Here is a 26,831-nt window from a genome sequence, read left to right as displayed (position 1 = left end):
CAAATTCATTAATTCTTCGGCATTCACCCTTCTTCACAGTCCAACTCTCACATCCATACATGACTGCTGGAAAAACCACAGCCTTGACTAGATGGACCTTAGTCAGCGAAGTAATATCTCTGCTTTTGAATATGCTATCTAGGTTGGTCATAACTTTTCTTCCAAAGAATAAGTGTCTTTTAATTTCATGGCTGCAGTCACCATCTGCAGTGATTTCGGAGCCCCCCCAAAATAAAGCCTGACACTGTTTCCACTGTTTCCCCATCTATGAAATGATGGGACCGGATGCCATGATCTTCATTTTCTGAATGTTGAGCTTTAAGCCAACTTTTTCACTTTCCTTTTTCACTTTCATCAAGAGACTTTTTGGTTCCTCTTCACTTTCTGCCATAAGGGTGGTGTCATCTGCATATCTGAGGTTATTGGTATTTCTCCTGGCAATCTTGATTCCAGCTTTTGTTTCTTCCAGCCCAGCCTTTCTCATGATGTACTCTGCGTAGAAGTTAAATAAGCAGGGTGACAATATACAGCCTTGACGTCCTCCTTTTCCTATTTGGAACCAGTCTGTTGTTCCATGTCCAGTTCTAACTGTTGCTTCCTTACCTGCATACAGATTTCTCAAGAGGCAGGTCAGGTGGTCTGGTATTCCCATCTCTCTCAAAATTTTCCACAGTTTATTGTGATCCACACAGTCAAAGGCTTTGGCCTAGTCAATAAAGCAGAAATAGATGTTTTTCTGGAACTGTCTTGCTTTATCCATGATCCAGTGGATGTTGGCAATTTGATCTCTGGTTCCTCTGCCTTTTCTAAAACCGGCTTGAATATCAGGAAGTTTATGGTTCACGTATTGCTGAAGCCTGGCTTGGAGAATTTTGAGCATCACTTTACTAGCGTGTGAGATGAGTGCAATTGTGCGATATTTTGAGCATTCTTTGGCATTGCCTTTCTGTGGGATTGGAATGAAAACTGACCTTTTCCAGTCCTGTGGCCACTGCTGAGTTTTCCAAACTTGCTGGCATATTGAGTGCAGCACTTTCATAGCATCATCTTTCAGGATCTGAAACAGCTCAACTTGAATTCCATCACCTCCACTAGCTTTGTTCATAGTGATTCTTCCTAAGGCCCACTTGACTTCACATTCCAGGATGTCTGGCTCTAGATGAGTGATCACACCATCGTGATTATCCGGGTCATGAAAATCTTTTTTGTACAGTTCTTCTGTGTATTCTTGCCACCTCTTCTTGATATCTTCTGCTTCTGTTAGGCCCATACCATTTCTGTCCTTTATCGAGCCCATCTTTGCATGAAATGTTCTCTTGGTAGCTCTAATTTTCTTGAAGAGATCTCTAGTCTTTCCCATTCTGAACTTTTCCTCTATTTCTTTGCATTGATGGCTGAAGAAGGCTTTCTTATCTCTTCTTGCTATTCTTTGGAACTCTGCATTCAGATGCTTATATCTTTCCTTTTCTCCTTTGCTTTTCACTTCTCTTCTTTTCACAGCTATTTGTAAGGCCTCCCCAGACAGCCATTTTGCTTTTTTCGCATTTTTTTTTCCCATGGGGATGGTCTTGATCCCTGTCTCCTGTACAATGTCACGAACCTCATTCCATAGTCCATCAGGCACTCTATCTATCAGATATATTCCCTTAAATCTATTTCTCACTTCCACTGTATAATCATAAGGGATTTGATTTAGGTCATACCTGAATGGTCTAGCAGTTTCCCCTACTTTCTTCAATTTAAGTCTGAATTTGGTAATAAGGAGTTCACAATCTGAGCCACAGTCAGCTCCTGGTCTTGTTTTTGTTGACTGTATAGAGCTTCTCCATCTTTGGCTGCGAAGAATATAATCAGTCTGATTTTGGTGTTGACCGTCTAGTGATGTCCATGTGTAGAGTCTTTGCTTGCGTTGTTGGAAGAGGTTGTTTTCTGTGACCAGTGCATTTTTTGGCAAAACTCTATTAGTCTTTGCCCTGCTTCATTCCGCATTCCAAGGCCAAATTTGCCTGTTACTTCAGGTGTTACTTGACTTCCTAGGTCATGGTGCTCCCTAAATGTTTTTCCTGTGCTCAGGGATACCCTCCTTTTCTGTGTTTAGTTCAGTGCCAGAAAATCATAGCCACATATAATGTGTGTCATTTTACAGTTGTTTATTGTGGAGAGAAAAGTACAGTACTGGTTACTTTATCATAGTGGCACAAATCTCAACAAGACATTTTTCTGTTATATAAAGAAGATAGAGGAAACTGCCAGAGGTGAGGCAGGCTGAGGGTGGTGAGGGAAGCAGGAGCCTTTAGATTTAACATAAAGCCTGTGCCTTGAGTTGTTTGACAACAAGATATATCTATACTTAAAAAATACAAAAGTGAAGGAAAGATGAACTTGAGGGATAAACCCAGTAGTATTTAGTGAGAAGTGTTTTGGAAGAGAGCAAATCTGATTAGAAATGAAAGATAAGTCTAATTTCTCTCTTTCTGCTGTCAATCTTTAGCAAGTAGCTGTCCCATATAATATTGTCATAATAAAAAGAAACAAACCCATAACTGATGATGAATTGAAAACATTGACGAATAAATGAATATAAACCAAATTCTACTGAAGAACATGCAGTGAAGAAGGAATTACCTAAGTAAAATTACCAATAATTCAGACAAAAAGTCCTCTATATTTTCAATGAATTACAGGAATCCTATATTTCAAGTTGATTTTATATAATAAAAGAGAACATCAAAAGAGTTAAAGCATTTTATTATTTTGTAAGACAATAGTTGAAAAGCAGACTGAGAAATATTGGGGGAAAAGTGAAATCAGAAACATAAAGGTTTTATAGATTGCTCCCTCTTCACATACACAGAAATAACCATAATTAAAAATTTTTTAAGTTATAAAAAAGTAATTGCATATATATGTATATATACACGTGTATATAATCCTTGTATCCTTGTGTGTATATATATATATATATATATAATTTCTGTCTATAATACAAAGATTATAGAGAGAATATTAAATGAAGGAGAAAAATGAAACAAAATAAAACAGCTAGTGTTCATAAAAGGAAAAAAGAAATAAATGGGAGAGAAAAATATGAATATATAGTAAAGGAATAACTCTGTACTAGAAGAACAAAAGTCTAAGATGGAAATTGCTACCAAGCCATGCCATGATGCATTCCATTGTTTGCAAAAGATTATTAGAGCTGTGGGCATAAAAAGCAGATCATCCACAGGGGAAGCTAAGCATGAAAGGTAAGAGAGATTAGGCTGGCCTCGGACTTTTTCTCTCATAGGAGACAGTGAAACATTTATCCACAAATGTTTGAGGATTGATAACTCAAGATACTACGACCATTCAAAATTGCTCTTGAAGTACTGAATGATCAATAAAATATATAAAAGTTCAGAAAATTTATTTAAGTAGATATTTAAAACACTGGCACAAAAACTGACTTGTGATTGCTGATCATATGTGTTTTGATTTTTGACATTGTAAGATGGACAATATTATTTCAAAAACTTGGTTGGTGAGTAAAAGTGGGAGGAATTATAAACATGTCATAACTACAAGCATTTTCTTTTTAACTTATACTTTCTATAAATGAAATACAACTAAAAATAGCATGCTTAATTTTAATATTTTCTCAATCTGAGAGTGCCTTTTAGAGAATATTTCAGAATTAAAAAACACTGACAACTTTCAGCCATGCCTTTAATCCTAGTTGTTTTCATTCATGGTAAACTCATATAATTTAATTTAATAATTTGCTACATTATATAATATACACATAATTTTCATTTTGCTGTAAAATCTCTCTCTCTCTTATAGAGCTATACCTGGAGCAATTAATAGTTAAAGATGATTATTTCATTATAGTGGACTTTGGAATGTAAGCCTTTCAAAAAATGTTTTGTATTGATATTTTTAGAATTATTAGAAAACAGCAAGTAAAATTTCTACACAAAACAAGAATTCTATAAAAATAAACTAATTTATCCTGTAAGTGTAGCACCATCTCAAAAACATGTCATAAAACCTGAGCATACTTATAAATATCCAAATATCTTTTTGAAAGGTCACATACTAAATATTTTAGGCTTATGAACCATATGGTCTCTCAGAACTATGCAACTCTGCTATTGTCAGGGGAAAGCAGCAGTAGACATATGTAAACAAACTGACATGTTCCAGTAAATCATTCTTTACAAAAATAGGCAACTAGCCATTGGGCCATAGTGTGTGGACCCCTGGTAGAGACTGATATTTCATCAACTTTAAAGATCAAATTATTATCAGCTTCTCTCAGAAATATTGAGATAAGGGAACTGATACAAAATGGCTATGACTAATGAATTTACTGATTTTATTTCCTTGTTCCTGCTATTAATTACTATAGTACTTTACTTTGAAATGAAAAGTATCCATCAAATTTCCATTGAGTAATTTACATATGTATCCACATAAATCTTAAAATTTTCTGGCTTCTCAAAAATGCCAAAATTTCAGGTGAAATAAACTTCATTCCAAACAGTTATCTAATGTTATGCTCAGTTTGACTTCTTTCCCTTTTATGTTACTGCCTTAGTCAAAAATCTCAGATTATTGTAGTTACATTGGACCTCTCAGTGTTTCAAATTAAGTAATTTCATTCTCACAAGAAGGAACTGTACTGTTACTGAGATTAATAACTTCTCTATGGTGAGAGCTAGACTGTGAAGAAGGCTGAGCACCAAAGAATTGATGCTTTTGAACTGTGGTGTTGGAGAAGACTCTTGAGAGTCCCTTGGACTGCAAGGAGATCCAACCAGTCCATTCTAAAGGAGATCAGCCCTGGGATTTCTTTGGAGGGACTGATGCTGAAGCTGAAACTCCAGTACTTTGGCCACCTCATGCGAAGAGTTGACTCATTGGAAAAGACTCTGATGCTGGGAGGGATTGGGGGCAGAAGAAGGGGACAACAGAGGATGAGATGGCTGGATGGCATCACCGACTCAATGGACATGGGTTTGAGTGAACTCCGGGAGTTAGTGATGCACAGGGAGGCCTGGTGTGCTGTGATTCATGGGGTCGCAAAGAGTCGGACACGACTGAGCGACTGAACTGAACTGATGGTAACCCTACTGGTTCCTGTCATAGTTAGGACTGAAATCCAGTCTCCCTGCTCCCATTGCAGAATTTTTCCCACTCCACTGTACTGTCATGTGTGGAATGGCTCAAGCCAGTCACCAATCAGTTGATCAGAGCTTAACCGGCTGGTTATCATACTAGAAATGCCTGGAGAATCCCATGGACAGAGAAGCCTGGCAGGCTACAGTCCGTAGGGTTGCAGAGAGTTGTACATGACTAAACAACGAAGCGCAGCACAGCACATAGGTACATTTCTAATATGAGGACCAAATGCCTGGAGAATCCCATGGACAGGGAAGCCTGGTGTGCTGCAGTCCCTGGGGTCACAAAGAGTCAGGCACAACCGAGTGACTGAAGTGAACTGAACCAGATGGTTAAGCTGCATGATAGGCGATTCTAATATACAGCCCACGCTGAGAGGAAAAAAAAAAAAAAAAAAAAACAAAGAAAAGAAAGAAACTGAGCAAGTTAAAGAAGTTTATCTGGTCTTCACATATTGTAGCACGCATGCAGTTCTTTTCTCAGAATATTACTTCATGTGTTGGGACCAATTTTTAAGTAGTAATTTCATGATAAAGAATAAATGTGATAGGGTAAAGACAGCTTTCCCAAGTGATTTTATAAATTGGATGTAATTAGTCTATTTTATGCTACTTATTCTGTAAAGTGCTTGGAATATAAGGTGGTTGTAGAATGCTCCTTTTAAAATGTTGTTGTACATTTTTGCCATTTACAAAACTATGCCTCAAACATTTAAATTACCTTTGTTAGCATTGTACAGAAAGAATAAGGAACATTTAGGTGCTCACTTTGCAAACTTTAACTCTTAATATTTTTCTGTGCAGTGAAAGATGCAGATATACCTTGTATGGACACACAGATTCTGTGAATAGCATCGAGTTTTTTCCTTACTCCAACACTCTTCTCACGGGCTCTGCCGATAAGTCACTATCCATCTGGGATGCAAGAACGGTAAGCTAATTGTTAAAATTTTTTTTTCCAATTTTGACAGGTCTAGTCACTCTTGGTCACTTTTCAGGTGCAAGGTACAACTTATGAAGAAATTATATAGGGGCACGTAGGATAAAAGAATGATAATAAGTTTCTGTTTACAAGATCTTATCTACATGCTTTTATCTACCCTGCCGCCTAAAAGTAGGAATATAAAACAATGTAATTGCTTCATTAAACATTAATGCAACAATTATTTATTGAGATAGAAACTCTGCTGGTATAATACATATGACAGGGAAATGCATAGCACCTCTCTTGAAGGACCTTGTATTTTAGAAAGGAAGAAAAACCGAGAGATTATTTTAATGTGGTGAGGTATATATTAAAATGGCAGAAAATACAAGATACAGGGGAAAAGCAGGGAGAACTCTTATCTGCCTAGAAGGATGTGGATGACTCCCAAGAGGAGGCTGTCCTTGTGCTGAGAGTTAGAGGGTAAGTAGGGTATACCAAATAATCTCAAGAAGATGGGTTCCAGGAAAGAATAGTGCATACCTTACAAAGCTCTAGAGGTATGAGGCTATAAAAGCATATTTGGAGAGTAATAATATGTATTGATAGAGCTTAAGAAAGAGGAAATAAAACATAAGCAAGTGTATACAGATAGATGAGCTCAAGATCACCAAGTATCTGATTGAAGTTTTATTATTTTCAGAGGGAATCTACTAAAGCATGTTAAGCAAACCATGGCTTCCCTGATAGCTCAGTTGGCAAAGAATCCACCTGCAATGCAGGAGACCCCAGTTCAATTCCTGGGTTGGGAAGATCTGCTGGAGAAGGGATAGACTACCCACTCCAATATTCTTGGGCTTCCCTGATTGGCTCAGCTGGTAAACAATCCATCTGCGATGCTGCGGGAGACCTGGGTTCAGTCCTTGAGTTGGGAAGATACCTTGGAAACGGGAAAGGCTAGCCACTCCAGAATTCCATGGACTGTATAGTCCATGGGGATTGTAAAGAGTTGAACACGAGTGAGCGACTTTCACACACACACAAGCAAACCAGATAACAGTCAGATTAGCCCTTTAGAAAGATGTATCTGATAGTAGAGTTAACAGAGTCATTCTCATTGAGGAGGCTTATGCAGTAGGCTGTGAGCAGCTGAGAATTTGAACTAGGAGATTGTGAGAATTAAAAGGAAAGAATGAATTCAGGATAAAGGGTTTACCTCTCACAATTTGAAGAGTGATTGGAGGTGGAGGTAATGTGAGAAAAGAAAAGGAGTTTAAAGGTGACCAGCTGTCCCACTTTATCTAAGATTGCAAGTTTTCCTGGGTTATGGGATTTTTCTATGTTAAAACAGATAATCCTGGATACTAATGTATACTAATGTATGACCTCAGAAATAAACTAGATGTGAACAAATGGAGATGGAATTTGGGGACTAAATTTTCACAGAGTTTGGCTGTGAAGATGAGGAGGAGAAAAGACTGTACTTCCAGAATCTAAGATAGGTCTCTCTTGTTTCAGATGGGAGACAACTTGTGGAAAGGATTAAAGATTTGGGAAGGAGAAAGGTGAAAGTGTTAGTCACTCAGTTGTGTCCAATTCTTTGCAATCCCATGAACCGTAGCCCACCAGGTTCCTCTGTCCATGGGATTTCCCGGGCAAGAATACTGGAGTGGATTGTCATTTCATTCTCCAGGAGATCTTCCCAACTCAGGGGTTGAACCTGAGTTTCCTGCATTGCAGAAAGACTCTTCACCACCAGAGAAGCTAAAGCACAGTGAATTGAGCACACACTTCAGTAGTTTGGAGAATGCCAAGATATGCAGAATCTCCATATTTGTTCTTAGCAACATTTGATCAGGATAATGAAGGAAACTAGGACTCCAGGAGACTATATCAAAAGGGAAAAAAATCCATATTTTCTGGCTTATGAGTCAGGAAAGATAGGCAACTTGTAAATGTTTCCCTTGTATCCTTCTGTATACAATGCATGATTGACCTCCGTAAAGGAATATGATGATGAACATACAGATGGTATGAACAAGGACCTGAATTCATTATGGGAGGCCCTGTTTAGTTCTCTGAGGCAAATTGATTTAGGATAGAGAACACGGAGTCCTTAGGTTCACATATTTTAGAAAACAGCTAATGGTAGAGTGACAGATACCTTGGATACAACTTCACGTGTTACAGCATGTCAGGGAACAGCAGTCAAAGGACACTGTGGGAAAAGTGCATCAGCCATGAATTAGTAAAATCAGAATGATTTGTTGTTGGGTAAAAAGGTGCCACAGCCACCTCCTTGATTTAAAATAGCTTAGACCCTGTGCAAGAGAGTTCAATCCTGCTAATGGAGCATCAATGAAAAAGCAAAATTTTCGACTCATTTAGTCTCAATACTTAGATATGAAGTGTGTGTAAAAGCAATTGGTAAAGGAAAACCCACAGAGGAAATATTAATTTAGCAGTGACCTAAATTTTATGCTCATTTTCTTTTGGTATAGGATTTTTTTTTTTTTTTAGTCTCTCAGAGTGCTGTAACTGAATGTTCTCAGAAAGCATATCTCTTATTTATTTGTTTTCCTGTGAATAAACTTGAGCACTAATGCTTGGATGGAGAAGAAAATGGCAACCCACTCCAGTATTCCTGCCTGGAGAATCCCCATGGACAGAGGAGCCTGGAGGGCTACAATCCATGGGGTCGCAAGGAGTCGGACACAACTGAGCGACTAAGCACAATATTTGAAAGTAATAGTCTCTTATGAACAGAAGTTGCCTCCTTGTATCTTCCTTCTATGCATAGAGTTGTTTATGATGGTGACCTTTCTATCTGTTGTTGGGAACTCTTTGTGTTCTGGTCTTATTTCCTACAGTATATCGGAGAGCAGGAGGAAATAGAAATTCATATGCAAAGGGCCTTAGCATACAGCAGAACAGCATTTGAATTGAATATAGGTCCATAGAAAGATTGTGTTTCTCTAATCATTATTAATATATTTTTTCAAATTAGTTTTAATGGCAAATTAAAATTTATATTATTAATACTATTGCAAATTTGTTATTACCCTGCATGCTAGCTACATGCTAGCTACATTACATTCATTAATACTAAGGAAAGGACTCTGAAAAACTTTGGTATAAGTAAAATGTTCAGTAATTATGGTAAATACATCAATAATTAGAAATAAAGTTCATTTATTAGTTTATTTTCTGAAAATATTTCAAACTCATTGGTAAAAATGTATATATTTAAATCAGTACCTATATAAAATGGAATTGAACATGTAAAACAAAGGGAAATTCTCTTAATTTAGCTTATTAATAATTAGACAATGCAAGTTGTTAACTAAGTATTATTATAAAAGTCTGAAAGTAATATATGACTGCAAATCTATAACTAAACTGAATCATTTCACTTAAGCTGCATTAGCTGTTCTGGTGAGTTTGTTTCTAAGCTGCCTCACTTATTTTTAACACACAAAACAAATCTTGAAACACCCATATTTTTTAAAATTTTATATATTGTTTTTAAAGGGTACATGTTAAACATTGTTTATATAATATGAAATTAAGTTTTTGTATAACAGGGATTTATGAAGAATTTAAAAATAAAGTTTTGTAGTTACATATTATGAGATATTAAAAAAAAAGTAACCAGGGAAGCTATCTTGTTTTCTGTGTAATAGTAAAACCTGTACAACATACTGATATGGATATTAGACTTGTAACATCAACTACATCTGTAGTATTCTGATAATCTCCTTTTTATAACTTTTGTATTAGGTTAATTCCTTGAGAAATGATAAACTGTCAGGTGATGCTGAAAATATGGATCTAAAATGAGATGAATGACTCCCTTCTCTTAGTGAAGCAAAAGCAGAACATTTTGTCATCTCAATGTGATCAACTAGTATTGTGACATTTTCTAAAATATTTTTTGATGAAATATGAAAATAACCAGTGGATTATATTCCTATAAATTAGTTTTAAACCTCTCACTCCCATTCCCAAACATATACTAGCCTTAAATCTTTAACCTAGTCTAATAGCTTCCTGTCAAAGATAATGAATGTGGAGACCTCTAAGTCAGTCTGTAAGTCAACTGGACAGATTGGCTCTGAATTTTGTGGGAGACGAGGAAAGGCTATAAATCTTTGTAATTACCAAATGGAGGCTGTTAAATAGCTGCAGTTTGGAAACTCATAAAATTGATCTATTTTATAGGACTACATGCAGAGTATTTTCCCTCAAAGTTATGAAACAGTAAAATTCTTTTATTAAAATTAAAAAAGCAGATTGTAATATTGCCTGAAAATGATGTATAATATAGTACATTTAATGAAAACGTACAATGCCCTCTCAGAAAGTGACATGAAAAATTCAAATATACATCAGTGATTTGGAAGCCAACATTATTAGTCATTCACAAGTCTGGTGAAAACTACTAAGGCTTTGAAATTGCTTTGGAAAAGAAAGAAAAAGAATGGTGTCATTGTACAGTAAAACATAGAATAGAATGAGTAATACATCTGTGAGCTGTCCAGAGAGAGGCTGACAAAAATTAGAACTGATGACATTTCACCTCTTGTAATGAGTCAGACACACAGAGTTCATGACTTGGACTGCCTTTGGTGGCCATGCCTTGCTCCCTAGACTGACTCAGCAGGCTCACATTTACCATACCATGTTGTCCTGACTTAGCTATAGCTAAAAGATCCAGTAATTGATTCCTCTGTGTTTCTCTGAAATGAAAAACCTGAGAACTTGCCAAAAAAAGTAACTCTTAGGTCCTGTGTAGTGCTAACCCATGTGACTGGACAATTCAACCTGCACTCTGTCTAGTCCTGTTGTTCTACTAAGATGCTATCTGGTGAACTTTGAAGGGAGCCTGACGTTATTCAGAAGCCAGAATCTGGAAACAAAGGCAATGATTGCACCTTATCTCTCTAGGTTTTATTCCTCAGCCACATTGAGCTTAGTAACATTTGTTGAAGATCTTTGTGCCATGCAGTGTCATGGGTTCTGGACTGTTCTGTTGCAGAGTCCCTGCTTTCAATGAACAGCGTACTAGGGAGCAGTCACAAAGAGAAATTATCTTAAAATAATGTAGTATTAATCGATGTAAACTCGTTATAACTATAGCTTTGGCTTTTTGTGCCAAAGCTCACTATTCCAAGAGGTGATTTCATGAATAACTCTGAACACCTACTGTGTACCAGCATTATACCTATAAGAGCCGTGCAATGCTAAATGGAACCACCATTGTTATCTATATTCAGTTTAGCTCAGTTGCTCAGTTGTGTCACACTCCTTGCAACCCCATGGACTGTAGCATGCCAGGCTTATTAGGAATAGAAGAAACAAAGGCTCAGAAGAGTAAAATGTGTTGTCCTAGATCATCCAATTGGTCAATGGGTGAAACAGGAAGCTGGTTGACTCTCCAACCTCAATTCTATATTTTTATTTTACAGCCTCTAGTTTTGGTTGGATCTCACTGGTTCTCAGAATAGTGTTAAAATGTCGTTTCAGTGAGAAAAGTTGATTCAGTATGCTTACATTTTTTTCAGAACATTAACACTGTAACTCAGTGATTCACAAGTCACACTTATGCTTGAATTTAGCAACCATGAAATGTGCAAATGATCCTTCACAAAGACACAAAAACTCTAAAGAAAAAAGTGCATCATGATCTGTAGCTAATCAATTTGGATATTGGATTTTCAAATTCATCTAGTTATTCCAAGACACTTTTGTTAAAATTTTGCTAGGCATTTCTCTCCTCCTGTGGTTGCTCATTTGTTTTTGTTTTTATTTTTATTTTATTTTTAAAATTAATTTATTTTAATTGGAGAATAATTATAATATTGTGATGTTTTTTGCTATATATCAACAGGAATTGGACACAGGTATACATATGTGCTCCCCCCCACCGATCATGAATCCCCCTCCTAGCCCCCTCCACACCCTATCCTTCTGGATTGTCCCAGAGCACCAGCTTTGGGTGCCCTGCTTCATGCATTGAACTTGCACTGGTCATCTATTTTACATATGATAATGTACATGTTTCACTGCTATTCTCTTAAATCATTTGGTTTTATAAAGTAACTGGATGTTTTCAAATATTTTAAAACAAAGCAGAAAATTCTATTTCTACATGTTTAAAAACATTTGAGTTAAGAGTTTTGAAAGGTGGTTGCCCTTACCTATTTGCCAGGGGAGGCACTTCCAAAAAAATTACTATCAAATGCTCCATAAAGAAAGTTTCCTTTGAAAATGATTCCTTTTTTATCTCTGTCAAAGATGTTACCTTTGCCTTGATGATATTATTATTTTCTAAAATATCTGCTTTACAGTAAATGGTCATTTTATTTGTCATTTAGTCACTGAGTCATGTCTGACTCTTTTGAGACCTCATGGGCTATAGCCTGCCAGGCTCCTCTCTCCATGGGCTTTCCCAGACAAGAATACAGGAATGGGTTGCTATTTTCTTCTCCAGGGGATCTTCCTGATCCAGAGAATGAACCCACGTCTCCTTCATTGCAGGCGATTCTTTACCACTGAGCCACCAGAGAAGCCCGCATGGTCAACAAATGCTTGTCAAAACATAAATGGTCAAGAAATTAGGAATACTTGTGTTCAGGGGAAAAAAGCATGTAAAACTTCAAAATTATATATTTTGCTAAAACAGTGAGATTCTGTGGGTGTATAAAACATTTTCTTGGTCACTGTCTGATTTATTATAAAAAAATTATAAAAGTTCTAATTGTCAAAGGACTCATTTGAATAAAATTAACCAACTTAAGAATACTCAAAATGTTTCAAACATTGCAATGCATGAAAACAAACAGCTTCACTGTATTGCTTTCCATATATTATTATGCACCTTACTTTGGACACCTCAAATCAGAGAACTTTACATTTGTTACACAAATCGTTTGCAAAGCTTACTGCTCCCTCACAAAATAATTGTCAGCTGCTATCAGTTATTAAATTCACTATATCATAACCATATGAAATTAGCCAGTATATGTGATAATCTTTCTTTTGGAAAAGCTTTTCCTTTGCTCTTTTTTTCAAGCTGAAATACCTCTTCCTCCCTTCAAATGGAGAGTTTACTTCTCATTGTAAAGACTTAACTTACCTTCTCTGAAAAAGTTCTCCATGTTTGTCCATTTGGATTAGGTATCTCAAGAGACAACTAAGAAAATTTTATACCACGTAGTAGAATTTTGCCATTTGGGGGGCATATAGTACTTAAAATGTTGAACTTGACAAATGAGGCATTTTTTTTTTTCCTCACAAAAATACAAACCTTACCAATCTGCTGCCTTTGTGTGTAATAATTAATGGATTCGGTAATGTGGTATAGCAAATATGTTTGAAAAATAAATGAGCTTCTTTGTGTTTCTGCAGAATACTTGACTTAAATCTATTACCTCATATATATGTCAGACAATAGAGTGCAGTAATAGCACACAGTCATTCTGCCCAGATTCAAACCCAAATTCTGCTGCTTATTGGCAGTGTGGCATTGGCCATAATTCCCTAAAGTCTGTGTGCCTTAGTTGCCTCATTTGTAAACCAAAGATAAGTTGTACTATCTATCACATGAGTGTGTAATGGGAATTGAATGGCTGATCATATGAAGTACACAGAAAATTGACTAATATATGTAAGAACTTAATATATTTTATGTATACTTATAGAATAACTGTCATATATCATAACTGTTTGCCTACTAATATTTCTCTGTTAGGAAATTCTGATCTTTATTCTCTACTTTCACAACCTTTGGCATAATAGATGATCAATAGATTCTGAAGGAAGGAAGGAAAGGAGGGAGGGATCAAAAATAAGATATCTTGCTTTTTGTTAATATATAGAAAAATATCTGAAAACACTGCTTTCTAAAAATTAAAAATAAATATTAAAAAAAACTAATAAAATAACAAAATAGTAAATAAATCAATTTAACATAGTATAAGGTTATTTGCCTCATAAAAAGTTGTATTTCTTTTTACGTATTGTAAATAATCCATCTGACAATGCAGGAGACGGAAGAGACACAATTTCTATCCCTGCGTTAGGAAGATCCTCTGGAGTAGGAAATGGCAACCCACTCCAGTAATCTTGCTGAAAATATTCCATGGACAGAAGAACCTGGCAGGCTTCTTCTGTCCATGGGGTCGCGAAGAGTTGAACATGTCTGAGTGACTGAGCACACACGTATACACCATAGAATATGTTTGTATACATAACACAAATACCATCATTCTTTTTCTCTTATCCTTGCAGTTAAAAGAAGTAGCATGACAATGGCCAGCAGTAGGAAGACTTTACTTTCGTCTCTGGTTTCCAGGCTTCGTGAAAAGTCGTATTTTAATGATGGAAACAGTGATAAATAATGATGGTGTGTTTCTAACTGAAAAATATGGATAGATTAGTTTTATGAGATTATTTCAATTCAGTAAGAGTTAAGAATAAGTCATACTTTATGCACTTCATTTAAACTGAATCCAATAAAGATATAACATTGAGGTATAAGACAATACAAGAATCAGTAATACTTTTAGCCAGTTATGCAGGATAATTTGAATAATTCTTGAAAAGACAGAACTTCGCTCTTGTCTTAGTTAAGACACTATTTTGCACTGTCTTTTGTATTCATTTGGGCTTCCCTGGTGGCTCAGTCAGGAAGAAATCTGCCCGCAATGTGGGAGACCTGGGTTCAATTCCTGAGGTTGGGAAGAGCCATTGGAGGAGGGAAAGGCTACCCACTCTAGTATTCTAGCCTGGAGAATCCCCATGAACAGAGGAGCCTGGTGGGCCACAGTCCATGGAGTCGCAAAGAGTCGGACACTACTAAGTGATTAACTTTAGGGTTTAGCTATTTGTAAAGCCTCCTCAGACAACCAATTTGACTTCTTGCATTTCTTTTTCTTTGAAATGGTTTAGGTCACTGCCTCCTCTGCAATGTTACGAACGTCCATTCATAGTTCTTCAGGCACTCTTTCTATAAGATCTAGTCCCTTGAATCTGTTTATCACTTCCACTCTATAATCTTAAGGGATTTGATTTAGGTGATACCTGAATGGCTAGTGGGTTTCCATACTTTCTTCAATTTAAGTCTGAGTTCGGCAGTAAGGAGCTCATGATCTGAGCCACAATCAGCTCCAGGTCTAGTTTTTGCTAACTTTATAGAGCTTCTCCATCTTCAGCTGCAAAGAATGTGATCAGTCTGATTTCAGTATTGACCATCAGGTGATATCCATGTGTAGAATCATCTCTTGTGTTATTGGAAAAAGGTATTTGCTATGACCAGTGTCTTGACAAAACTCTGTTAGCCTTTGCCCTGCTCTATTTTATATTCCAAGGCCAAATTTGCCTGTTATTCCATGTGTCTCTTAACTTCCTACTTTTGCATTCTAATCCCCTATGATGAAAAGGACATCTTTTTTTTTTTTTTTTTTTTTGATGTTAGTTCTAGAAGGTCTTATAGGTCTTCATAGAACCTTTCAACTTCAGTTTCTTTAGCATTAGTGGTTGGGGCTTAGACCTGGATTACTGTGATATTGAATGGTTTGCTTTAGAAACGAACTAAGGTTGTTCTGTCATTTTTGAGATTGCACCCAAGTACTACATTTTCAACATATTCTAGCTAAAAACCCAGAAGATCAGAGATTTTAAATAACTTTTTCAAACTCTTACAGCTATAAATGGTGGTCTTGAGATTGCAACCCTTTTTTTGTCCATGCAGTCTCTATTTTAACCTGACATTAAAGAAGACTTGGTTATTGAAAGGCATTTGTAAACATCTGTGATACTGAGTTTTATCAGTTCAGTTCAGTTCAGTTCAGTCACTCAGTCATGTTCAACTCTTTGTGACCCCATGGACTGCAGCACACCAGGCTTCCCTCTCCATCACCAACTCACGGAGCTCACTCAAACTCAGGTGCATAGAGTCAGAGATGCCATCCAACCATCTCATCCTCTATCTCCTTCTCCTCCTGCCTTCAATCTTTCCCAACATCAGGGTCTTTTCCAGTGAGTCCATTGTTCATATCAGGTGGCCAAAGTATTGGAGTTTCAGCTTCAGCATCAGTCCTTCCAATGCATATTCAGACTGATTTACTTTAGGATGGACTGGTTGGATCTCCTTGCAGTCCAAGGGACTCTCAAGAGTCTTCTCCAACACCACAGTTCAAAAGTATCAATTCTTCAGTGCTCAGCATTCTTTATAGTCCAGCTCTTACATCCATACATGACTACTGGAAAAACCATAGCTTTGACTAGATGGACCTTGTTGGTAAAGTAATGTCTCTGCTTTTTAATATGCTGTCTAGGTTGGTCATAGCTTTTCTTCCAAGGAACAAGTGTCTTTTAATTTCATGGCTGCAATCACCATCTGCAGTGATTTTGGAGCCCAGAAAAATAAAGTCTCTCACTGTTTCCATTGTTTCCCCATCTATTTGCCATGAAGTGATAGGACAAGATGACATGATCTTAGTTTTCTGAATGTTGAGGCTTATGGCAACTTTTTCACTCTCCTCTTTCACTTTCATCAAGAGGCTCTTTAGTTCTTCTTTGGTTTCTGCTATAAGGGTGGTATCATCTGCATATCTGAAGTTATTGATATTTCTCCTGGCAATCTTGATTCCAGCTTGTGCTTCATCCAGCCCAGCGTTTCTCGTGATGTACTCTGCTATAAGTTAAATAAAGAGGGTGACAACATACAAATCCTTTACTGATTTGGAACCAGTCTGTTTTTCCATGTCTGGTTCTCACTGTTGCTTCTTGACCTGCATACCATTTTCTCAAGAGGCAGGTCAGGTAGTGTGGTATTCCCATCTCTTGGAGAATTTTCCACAGTTTGTTGTGATCCACAGGTTGTTGTGTAGGGCTTTCTTGATAGCTCAGTTCGTAAATAAACCACTTGCAATTCAGGAGACCCGCCTGCAATTCAGGTTCAATTCCTGGGTTGGGAAGATTCACTGGAGAAGGGATAAAGCTACCTGCTGCAGTATTCTGGTCTGGAAAACTCCATGAATTGTATAGTCCATGGGAGCACAATGAGTCCAACAGAACTGAGCGACTTTCACTGAGTTTTATACTACTCCATATAAAAGGGCTTCCCAGGTGGTGCTAGCAGTAAAGATTCCAGCTGCCAATGCAGAAGATTCAAGAGACACAGATTTGATCCCTGTGTCAGGAAGATCCTCTGGAGTAGGGAATGGCAACCTACTCCAATATTCTTGCTTGGGAAATTTCAAGGAGAGAGGAGCCTGGCATAAATATAAAAACTGGGCTTCCCTAGTAGCTCAGCTGGTAAAGAATCCACCTGTAGTGCATGAGACCCCAGTTAGATTCCTGTGTTGGGAAGATCCACTGGAGAAGGGGTTAGCTACCCACTCCAGTATTCTTGGGCTTCCCTTATGGCTCAGCTGGTAAAGAATATTACAGCAATGTGGGAGAAGCCAGGTTCAATCCCTGGGTTGGGAAGATCCCCTGGAGAAGGGAACAACTGCCCCCTCCAGTATTCTGGCTTGGAGCATTCCATGGACCATATAGTCCATGGGGTAGAAAAGAGTCAGACGTGACAGAGTGACTTCTGCTTTCATGTAAAATGGAAACCTTCCAAGTCTAATTCAGCTTGATAACCTTGCCTTTTTTATTATAATATACACTTTTCAGTTCAGTTCAGTCACTCAGTCATGTCCGACTCTTTGCAACCCCATGAATCGCAGCACACCAGGCCTCCCTGTCCATCACCAACTCCCGGAGTTTACCCAAACTCATGCCCATCGAGTCTGTGATGCCATCCAGCATCTCATCCTCTGTCGTCCCCTTCTCCTCCTGCCCCCAATCCCTCCCAGCATCAGAGTCTTTACCAATGAGTCAACTCTTTGCATGAGGTGGCCAAAGTACTGGAGCTTCAGCTTTAGCATCAGTCCTTCCAAAGAACACCCAGGACTGATCTCCTTTAGAATGGACTGGTTGGATCTCCTTGCAGTCCAAGGGACTCCTAAGAGTCTTCTCCAACACCACAGTTCAAAAGCATCAATTCTTCGGTGCTCAGCTTTCTTCACAGTCCAACTCTCATATCCATACATGACCACTAGAAAAACCATATCCTTGACTAGATGGACCTTTGTTGGCAAAGTAATGTCTCTGCTTTTAATATGCTATCGAGGTTGGTCATAACTTTCCTTCCAAGGAGTAAGCGTCTTTAATTTTATGGCTGCAATCACCATCTACAGGAATTTTGGAGCCCCCAAAAATAAAGTCTGACACTGTGGGGAAGAGTAAACACTAATACAGGATAAAACACAATTATTTAATGCCCTTGTAAGAATCATGTAACACCTACCTACCAATCTCCAGGCAAGAGTACAGAGTGGGTTGCCATTTCTTTGTAAGAATCATGTAACCAAAGTTAAACAGAGATGTTTTTTATCCCTATTTTGATAATGCAGATAACTGTTTATGACATCATTCAGATTTCCAGTGAAGTTATATGCATAAATGATTGGTGGAAGTTAAAACCAAAAGAGGAGGCATGGATATCACTATTTTAGATGTGATTGAACTTAGGTACGGTCTCTTGGCAAAAATAAACTTTGGGACCTATTTGAATTGAGTAGGATATAGGATTATCATGTAGGAATATTGAGGGTAACTGAATCATGGAATATGTTTGACCAAAAGAAAATACCTGTTCACTGTCTTTAGCCCTTTCTGCCTTAAGTTGAGTGTAGAGAAAATATAGACTTTAAAATCAGATAGAATGGAATTTGAATATAGTTTCTGTTACTTCCTGGTTGTATAGTAAGCCATGAAGTTCAGCATGACAAGTGAAAGTGAAATTGAGTTTCACAGTCATGTCTGACTGTTTGGGATCCCATGGCCTGTAGCCTGCCCAGCTTCTCTGTCCATGGAATTCTCCAGACAAGAGGACTGGAGTGGGTTACCGTTTTGTTCTCCAGGGAATCTTCCTGATCTAGAGATTGAACCAGGGTCTCCTGCATTGCAGACAGATTATTTACCATCTGAGGTGCTAGGGGAGACTTTTTTAAAGTAGAGATAATAATTCAATCACAATGTTAACATTGGGAGCATGTATTTAGTAGTCAAAAATGAACACTTATTTTTCTTATATTGGTAGCCAGTCTTCTCGCAATTTGTGCTTCTGTCTCTTTGGTTGATGAGTTAAATGATGCTTAATGAAATTGAACGATTCCATTGCAGATTACTTCACTCAGTGTTTTGTCTTGTTGCTGTCATTTTCAAGAACTCAGTGACTGTAATGCATTGCATCAATTTGTATTTTCACTGTCTAAGTCATGTTAATTTGACCCATCTTGTCCATAGTCTCCTAATTTTAGTTTAACATATAGAAATTACTTAAGGATAATTTTGTCACTTGGTATTTATTCTTTCATACATTCAACCAGTTAAAGCTTCAATAGTGATGACCTGGCTGTACTTCAAGATCATCTTAACCTTGAATTCATTGTAACACTGCATGTTAATTGTAGTTTTAAGGTACCATTGATGAAAGTAGGAATTAAATGCAACAATTTTGGCAAGTGTTTCTGGCATCCTACTGTGGTTGTGATCAGTGTAAAGCTGTGTATATCTACACTACCAGAAAATTATAAACAATTAATTAAAAGTACATTTCTAATGAACAATCATGAACACTGAATATAATCATTTTTATCATTAATTATGCCCAAGCCTTTCACTCAATAAAGAAAACAAACAAACAAACAAACAAAACAAAACAAAAGACAAGGTGCTTCGTGTATCCCTCTTTACTTATCTCATACACAAATTATCTGAATTCTTAGTAAACCGAAGTAAATTCAGACACAGCAGTTTGTGGCAGTTATGTGTTCTGTATTTAAAGGCAGAAAGTGTCAAATATAGCTATACAGGGCTTCCCAGGTGGCACCTAGTGGTAAAGAATCCACCAGCAATGCAGGACACACAGGAGACAGAGGTTCGATCTGTGGGGTGGGAAGATCCCCTGGAGGAGGGCATGGCGATCCACTCCAGTATTCTTGCCTGGAAAATCCCATAGACAGAGGAGCCTCATGGGCTGCAGTTCATAGGATCACACAGAGTGAGACACGACTGAAGTTGAGTTAGCCGTACCAGGTGGCGCTAGTGGTAAAGAGCCTACTGGCCAATGCAGGAGACGTTTGATCCTTGGGCTGGGAAGATTCCCCTGGAAGAGGGCACAACCCACTCTAGTGTTCTTGCCTGGAGAATCCCATGGACAGAGGAGCCTGGTAGACCTCAGTCCATAGTGCTGCAAACAGTCAGACATGACTGAAGTAACTTGGCATACAGCCATACAGCAAAATGAAATTATGGAGTGTACTATAAATTTTGAAATGGCTACTTGTTGTTTATTTGACTACCTGGCATTCAAGAAATATTCTCTTTTGAGGGGAAACCTATAATGTATGACACTTGGTAGGAGGTAGGGCTGAGGAGGTCAGGTTTTCTTTATTTTTGTTTATTTTGTGGTTTCCAGGAAGTAAGCATATGGGTATGCCCACCTAGAACTTTGAATTTGAAGGGAATAGTTGCAAAGACAGAGGATCAGGAAATTATTGTTGAGAGTCCACATTTACCAGCAACAATGTCCTGATTTTTCCTACCCCGTATTTGGCAATGTTATTGTTGTTTAGTTTCCTTTCATTCTTAGATATTTTTCCAAATCTTATAAAAATTTTCTCACTTTTTTTTTTTTTGCATATGTGGGTATAGTTTTAGCAAAGTTTCTGATGCTTATATTCAAAGCCCAAATAGTACAAAAAGATCAAAGGTGGTCTATTTGATACTGAGTGAATGCAAAAAGAAAGCAACAGTAGTCAACAACAAAAGGGAACCAATGAACAATAGTATTTATAAAGACATATCAACCAAAGAAAAATCCTCAATACTTAAATATGTATGTACACATGTATTTTATCCTAAATTACTCATGAGTTAAGGAGTAATAAATTATTAAAATAACAATTTTATTTCACAGTAAAAGTCATGAGCAACATCAAAAATATACTTAGAAGAAGTCATAGTCTTAAATGCTTTCATTACTGCTCAAGAAAATAAATCTAAAGAAAAAAAACTACTGCACAATATTAGGGATAATAGAATAAATTTAATGAAAATGAAAGAAAATAAAAAACAATATTAAAGCACAATTTAATGGGGGAGGAGAAAGTAAAATTTGTTGGTATGAAAAATCAGACCAAAGTGTCAAACAAGTACTCAGATACAGAACAAGGCCTTAAGCAGAAAGAACAAAACATGGAAATAGATCCCAAATAAGGCCTGCTGCTGCTGCTGTTTAGCTGGTAAATCATGTCTGACTCTGCAACCCCATGAACTGGGACTCCCCAGGTTCCTCTGTCCATGGGATTTCCCAAGCTAGAATAATGAAACGGGCAGCCATTTCCTTCTCCAAGGAATCTTCCTGACTCTGGGATCAATTGAACCTGAGTCTACCTGGGAAGTCTGGGGAGCTTCAAATGCAAATAGGGTGAAAGCTTTGATCCAGGAGAAAGCTGTTATCATCAAACTCCAGATTCAGCAAAAAAAGTAGTAAACAGCAGAGCACTCAATTGTGAGTAGTGCACCTGTTTGCTCACCAGACCTAGAGCCAAGAGGGTTTTTTATGTGATCCCCATAGGAGGTACCAGAATGCTGACTTAAACAAATAAACTGTTAGCTAATTCTCCAGCAAAATGGGCTTTTCTCTCCTCACACAGTGAGAACTTCCCCTTCTGGTTTCCAGATTCTAGTTAATTGAAGTTTTTGTTTATTAATATTTCTGAATATTATTATATGTATTAATGATAGAGATAGGGAAATATTATTTTTACTAATTGATTTATAAAATCTTGAAAAAAATGCCAACACAGAGTTGTAGCACTAATTAAAATGTCATAAAGGTAGCCCAACGGAGAAGGCAGTGGCACCCCACTCCAGTACTCTTGCCTGGAAAATCCCATGGCTGGAGGAGCCTGGTAGGCTGCAGTCCATGGGGTCGCTAAGGGTCGGACACGACTGAGCGACTTCACTTTCACTTTTCACTTTCATGCATTGGAGAAGGAAATGGCAACCCACTCCAGTATTCTTTCCTGGAGAATCCCAGGGATGGGGGACCCTGGTGGGCTGCTGTCTATGGGGTCGTACAGAGTCGGACATGACTGAAGTGACTTAGCAGCAGCAAAGGTAGCCCGATAATATTAAATGAGAAAAATCAGAAGATTTCCTCTCTATTGACAAAAGTTAAAATGCAAAGTAACAACATCAACAAAAAATGTACTATGTAAACAACAGTTGTGTGTATAATATGAGAATAGACCTCCATAACAATGAGATAGGTAAATATGTAAATAAATATTGGCATACATGTAAGGGATACCAACTGATTTAATTAAAAGAGACAAACATACTGCTCAACTTCTTTATAGAGTAATATTATATATAGTTTTAATAAAATTGGGATATTCTGATACTGTTTTTGCCTTGCGTATTTTTGGAAATTGTCAAGGTCATTCTAACATTTTTATCTGGAAGAACAACTAATAAAAGTGGAAAACAATGTTGATAATAAAGACTAGCTTACTAGGTATTAAAAATATGAAGTTACTATAAAATAAAACATAGAACTGAAACTGAAGAAAGATTGATAAATTGACCAGTGAAATAGAATATAAAGTCATGATACAGATCATAACTAATAGTATACAATATAAGCTCTTAATTTCAAAAAGAAGTGTCCTTGAGTTTTCTTAAAACTCATTATTCATTTTTTCACTTTTTTCCTTTCAACCAGTCTCTATTTTAATCCACTGCTGTTGATTCCTAAATTCCTCTCCACCCAAATGCTGTGTATCTTGGACTTTGCATGTTTGACTCAAGTTCCGTCACCTTCAAAGAGTCTTTATGTCACTGTTCAATCAGTCATTGATTCTTAATCATATTTTATTTGTCACATATGTAAAATATTCTTCAGTGTGAAAAAAGTTGTCTTCTCAAAAAAATGCTAAAAGAATACACTGTAAAGTTCAGTTCAATTCAGTTGCTCAGTTGTGTCCGACTCTTTGCAACCCCATGAATCACAGCACGCCAGGCCTCCCTGTCCATCACCAACTCCCGGAGTTCACTCAAACCCATGTCCATTGAGTCGGTGATGACATCCAGCCATCTCATCCTCTGTCGTCCTCTTCTCCTCCTGCCCCCAATCCCTCCCAGCATCACAGTCTTTTCCAATGAGTCAACTCTTCGCATGAGGTGGCCAAAGTATTGGAGTTTCAGCTTCAACATCAGTCCTTCCAAAGAACACCCAGGACTGATCTCCTTTAGGATGGACTGGTTGGATCTCCTTGCAGTCCAAGGGACTCTCAAGAGTCTTCTCCAACACCACAGTTCAAAAGCATCAAATCTTTGGCGCTCGGCTTTCTTCGCAGTTCAACTGTCACATCCATACGTGACCACTAGAAAAACCATAGCCTTGACCAGATGGACCTTTGTTGGCAAAGTAATGTCTCTGCTTTTCAATATGCTATCAAGTTTGGTCATAACTTTCCTTCCAAGAAGCAAGTGTCTTTTAATTTCATGGATGCAGTCACCATCTGTAGTGATTTTGGAGTCCAAAAAATAAAGTCTGACACTGTTTCCACTGTTTCCCCATCTATTTCCCATGAAGTAATGGGACCAAATGCCATGATCTTCGTTTTCTGAATGTTGAGCTTTAAGCCAACTTTTTCACTCTCCTCTTTCACTTCCATCAAGAGGCTTTTTAGTTCTTCACTTTCTGCCATAAGGATGGTGTCATCTGCATATCTGAGGTTATTGATATTTCTTCCAGCCATCTTGATTCCGGCTTGTGCTTCATCCAGCCCAACATTTCTCATGATGTACTCTGCATATAAGTTAAATAAGCAGGGTGACAATATACAACCTTGGCGTACTCCTTTTCCTATTTGGAACCAGTCTGTTGTTCCATGTCCAGTTCTAACTGTTGCTTTCTGACCTGCATATAGGTTTCTCAGGAGTCAGGTCAGGTGGTCTGGTATTCCCATCTCTTTCAGAATTTTCCACAGTTTATTGTGATCCACACAGTCAAAGGCTTTGGCATAGGCAATAAAGCAGAAATAGATTTTTTTTTGGAACTCTCTTGCTTTTTCCATGATCCAGCGGATGTTGGCAATTTGATCTCTGGTTCCTCTGCCTTTTCTAAAACCAGCTTGAATATCTAGAAGTTCATGGTTCACATATTTCTGAAGCCTGGCTTGGAGAATTTTGAGCATTACTTTACTAGTGTGTGAGATGAGTGCAATTGTGTGGTAGTTTGAACATTTTTTGTCATTGCCTTTCTTTGGGATTGGAATGAAAACTGACCTTTTCCAGTCCTGTGGCCACTACTGAGTTTTCCAAATTTGCTGGCATATTGAGTGCAGCACTTGCACAGCATCATCTTTAAGGATTTGAAACAGCTCAACTGGAATTCCATCAGCTCCACTAGCTTTGTTCATAGTGATGCTTTCTAAGGCCCACTTGACTTCACATTCCAGGATGGCTGGCTCTAGGTGAATGATCGCATCATTGTGATTATCTGGGTTGGAAGCTCTTTTGTTCACTGCTTCTGTTATTCTTGCCACCTCTTCTTAATATCTTCTGCTTCTGTTAGGTCCATACCATTTCTGTCCTTTATTGTGCTCATCTTTGCACGAAATGTTTCCTTGGTATCTCTAATTTTCTTGAAGAGAAAGTTAACTAATAACAACATTTTAGTATTATAATATTTTATATTTTTATATTATATGTCATCTATGTCCATATTTCTACATTTTCATAATGGTAACTTTGTGCTATACCTAGTATTGTATAATATAATTTTTCTTTACTCAGAATATATACCCTGAATATTTTCATTTTCATTTATCAGTACATTGTGGATGAAAGTGAAAGTGAAAGTTAGTCACTCCATGGTGTCCAACTCTTTGTGATCCTGTGGACTGTAGCCCGCCAGGCTCCTATTTCCATAGGATTCTCTAGTCAAGAAAACTGGAATGGGTTCCCATTCTCTTCTCCAGGGGATCTTCCCAACCCAGGGATCGAACCCAGGCCTCCCACATTGCAGGGAGATATTTTACTATCTGAGACACCTGGGAAGCCCCAGGTAGATACATTTTAATTAATCATATAAATGTATCACTGTTTGCTTAGATAGTCTCTTACTAATGAATATTTGGATTTTTTCTTAATATTTGATACCCAAAACCAGAAGGATAACTAGTATGTTAGAAGATGATACATGTCACAGAGGAAAAAAATTGGGGAAATAAGAGGTCTTTGGCTAGTGGGGAAGGAGGGCTGTTGCAATTGTAATTGATACAATTTGAAGAGAAGCCTAAAAAAGGTTTGGGTGAAAGACCTTTTAGATAACTGGGGCAAGGGTGTTCAGATGGAAAACAAAAAAAAGCAAGTATAAAAACCCTTTTGTGGTAGCATACCCAGTGTGTGATGAATAGCAGGGAGTAACTGGAGTGGGTAGGGGAGGCAAAGAGCAGTTGGAAAGTACAAAAATGAAACCAGAGAGGTGTTGTTGGGTAAGAACAATGGGATCTTAGGCCACTTTGATGCCTTTGGCCTTTACTCAGGGTGATGATGGAAGATATTGAAGAATTTTGGGTAGAGGAATGACTTTATCTTTTGTCAGGTCAGGGAGAGGGGAAGACTATGGTGGAAACAGAAAACCATTTGTTGCCACTGTACTCCATCTATGCAAATGATGGTGGTGGCTTGGACCTGAAGGATAAAGCAAAGAGGAGGATGTGGTTTAAAAAAAGGAAAGCACTGAGACACACCTGCAGGAAAAAAAAATGAAGAGAAAAGAAAATGAACAGGCACTTGGAAAATGTGGAATTGCCTCACAAACAAGACCCACTCAAACGTCACTCTTTCCTTTTCCTACTAACCCAGCCCTCAAATATGGAGCAGATTATTCCATCACTCAGAAAGGAAAGATAAATGAAAACAAATATGATTTTAACATAGAAATAAAATTTTATTTTTACATGTACCTTGGAAATAACCATTCTCAATTTGTCTTTTATATGTACTACACAAAGAAGTACTGTTATAAACTTGAAGTCATCTGAAATCAATACTAAAAATGCAAAGGTTTCTATCAATGACGTGTCTTTCAAGTGAATTCGATTTTGCAGCTGTTCGCTGCGCAGATCTATGAATGTATCTGTGTTCAAAGGTGATGTATTATACTGCGTCAGTCTCCAAACTAAAGTGAGGAGGCTGTCGTAAATGCTGTTGATGCCTTGTCCCATAACCTCGTGTTCGTCTGTAGCCCTGCTGCACAGGTGCCAGGGGAGTATCAGTGTCCAGCCTCAAGGGCTCACAGCTGCATCTGTTTCAAGACTCCTTGCCTGAGGGCTCTTCTTAGACACCACCGCTTGCTAGGCTCAGGGCTTCCAGGTGGCTCTAGTGGTAAAGAACCCACCTGCCAATGCAGGAGACGTAAGAGATATGGATTCGATCCGTGGGTCAGGAAGATCTTCTGTAGGAGGGGGTGGTAACCCACTCCAGTATTCTTGCCTGGAGAATCCCATGGACAGAGGAGCCTGGTAGACCACAGACCATGAGGTCGCAAAGAGTGGGACACAAATGAAGCAACTTAGCACACATTAGGCTCAGGAGTGTGG

General features: G+C 37.8%; 1 protein-coding gene across 1 annotated transcript in view; it reads left to right on the top strand.

Moving 5' to 3' along the window:
* Window positions 1-26,831, top strand: part of LOC102181821 (sperm-associated antigen 16 protein) — a 1,088,062-nt gene that overhangs the window by 652,183 nt on the left and 409,048 nt on the right. The window contains exon 13 of the mRNA XM_005676499.3: window positions 5,970-6,096. Coding sequence (XP_005676556.1) covers window positions 5,970-6,096 — 127 coding nt within the window. The remainder of the gene's footprint in view (window positions 1-5,969; window positions 6,097-26,831) is intronic.

This window comes from Capra hircus, chromosome 2, assembly GCF_001704415.2.
Source record: "Capra hircus breed San Clemente chromosome 2, ASM170441v1, whole genome shotgun sequence".
In the NCBI taxonomy this organism is placed as follows: domain Eukaryota; kingdom Metazoa; phylum Chordata; class Mammalia; order Artiodactyla; family Bovidae; genus Capra; species Capra hircus.
The sequence above is the reverse complement of the archived record's forward strand: the minus strand, read 5'-3'. Positions and strand labels throughout refer to the sequence as shown.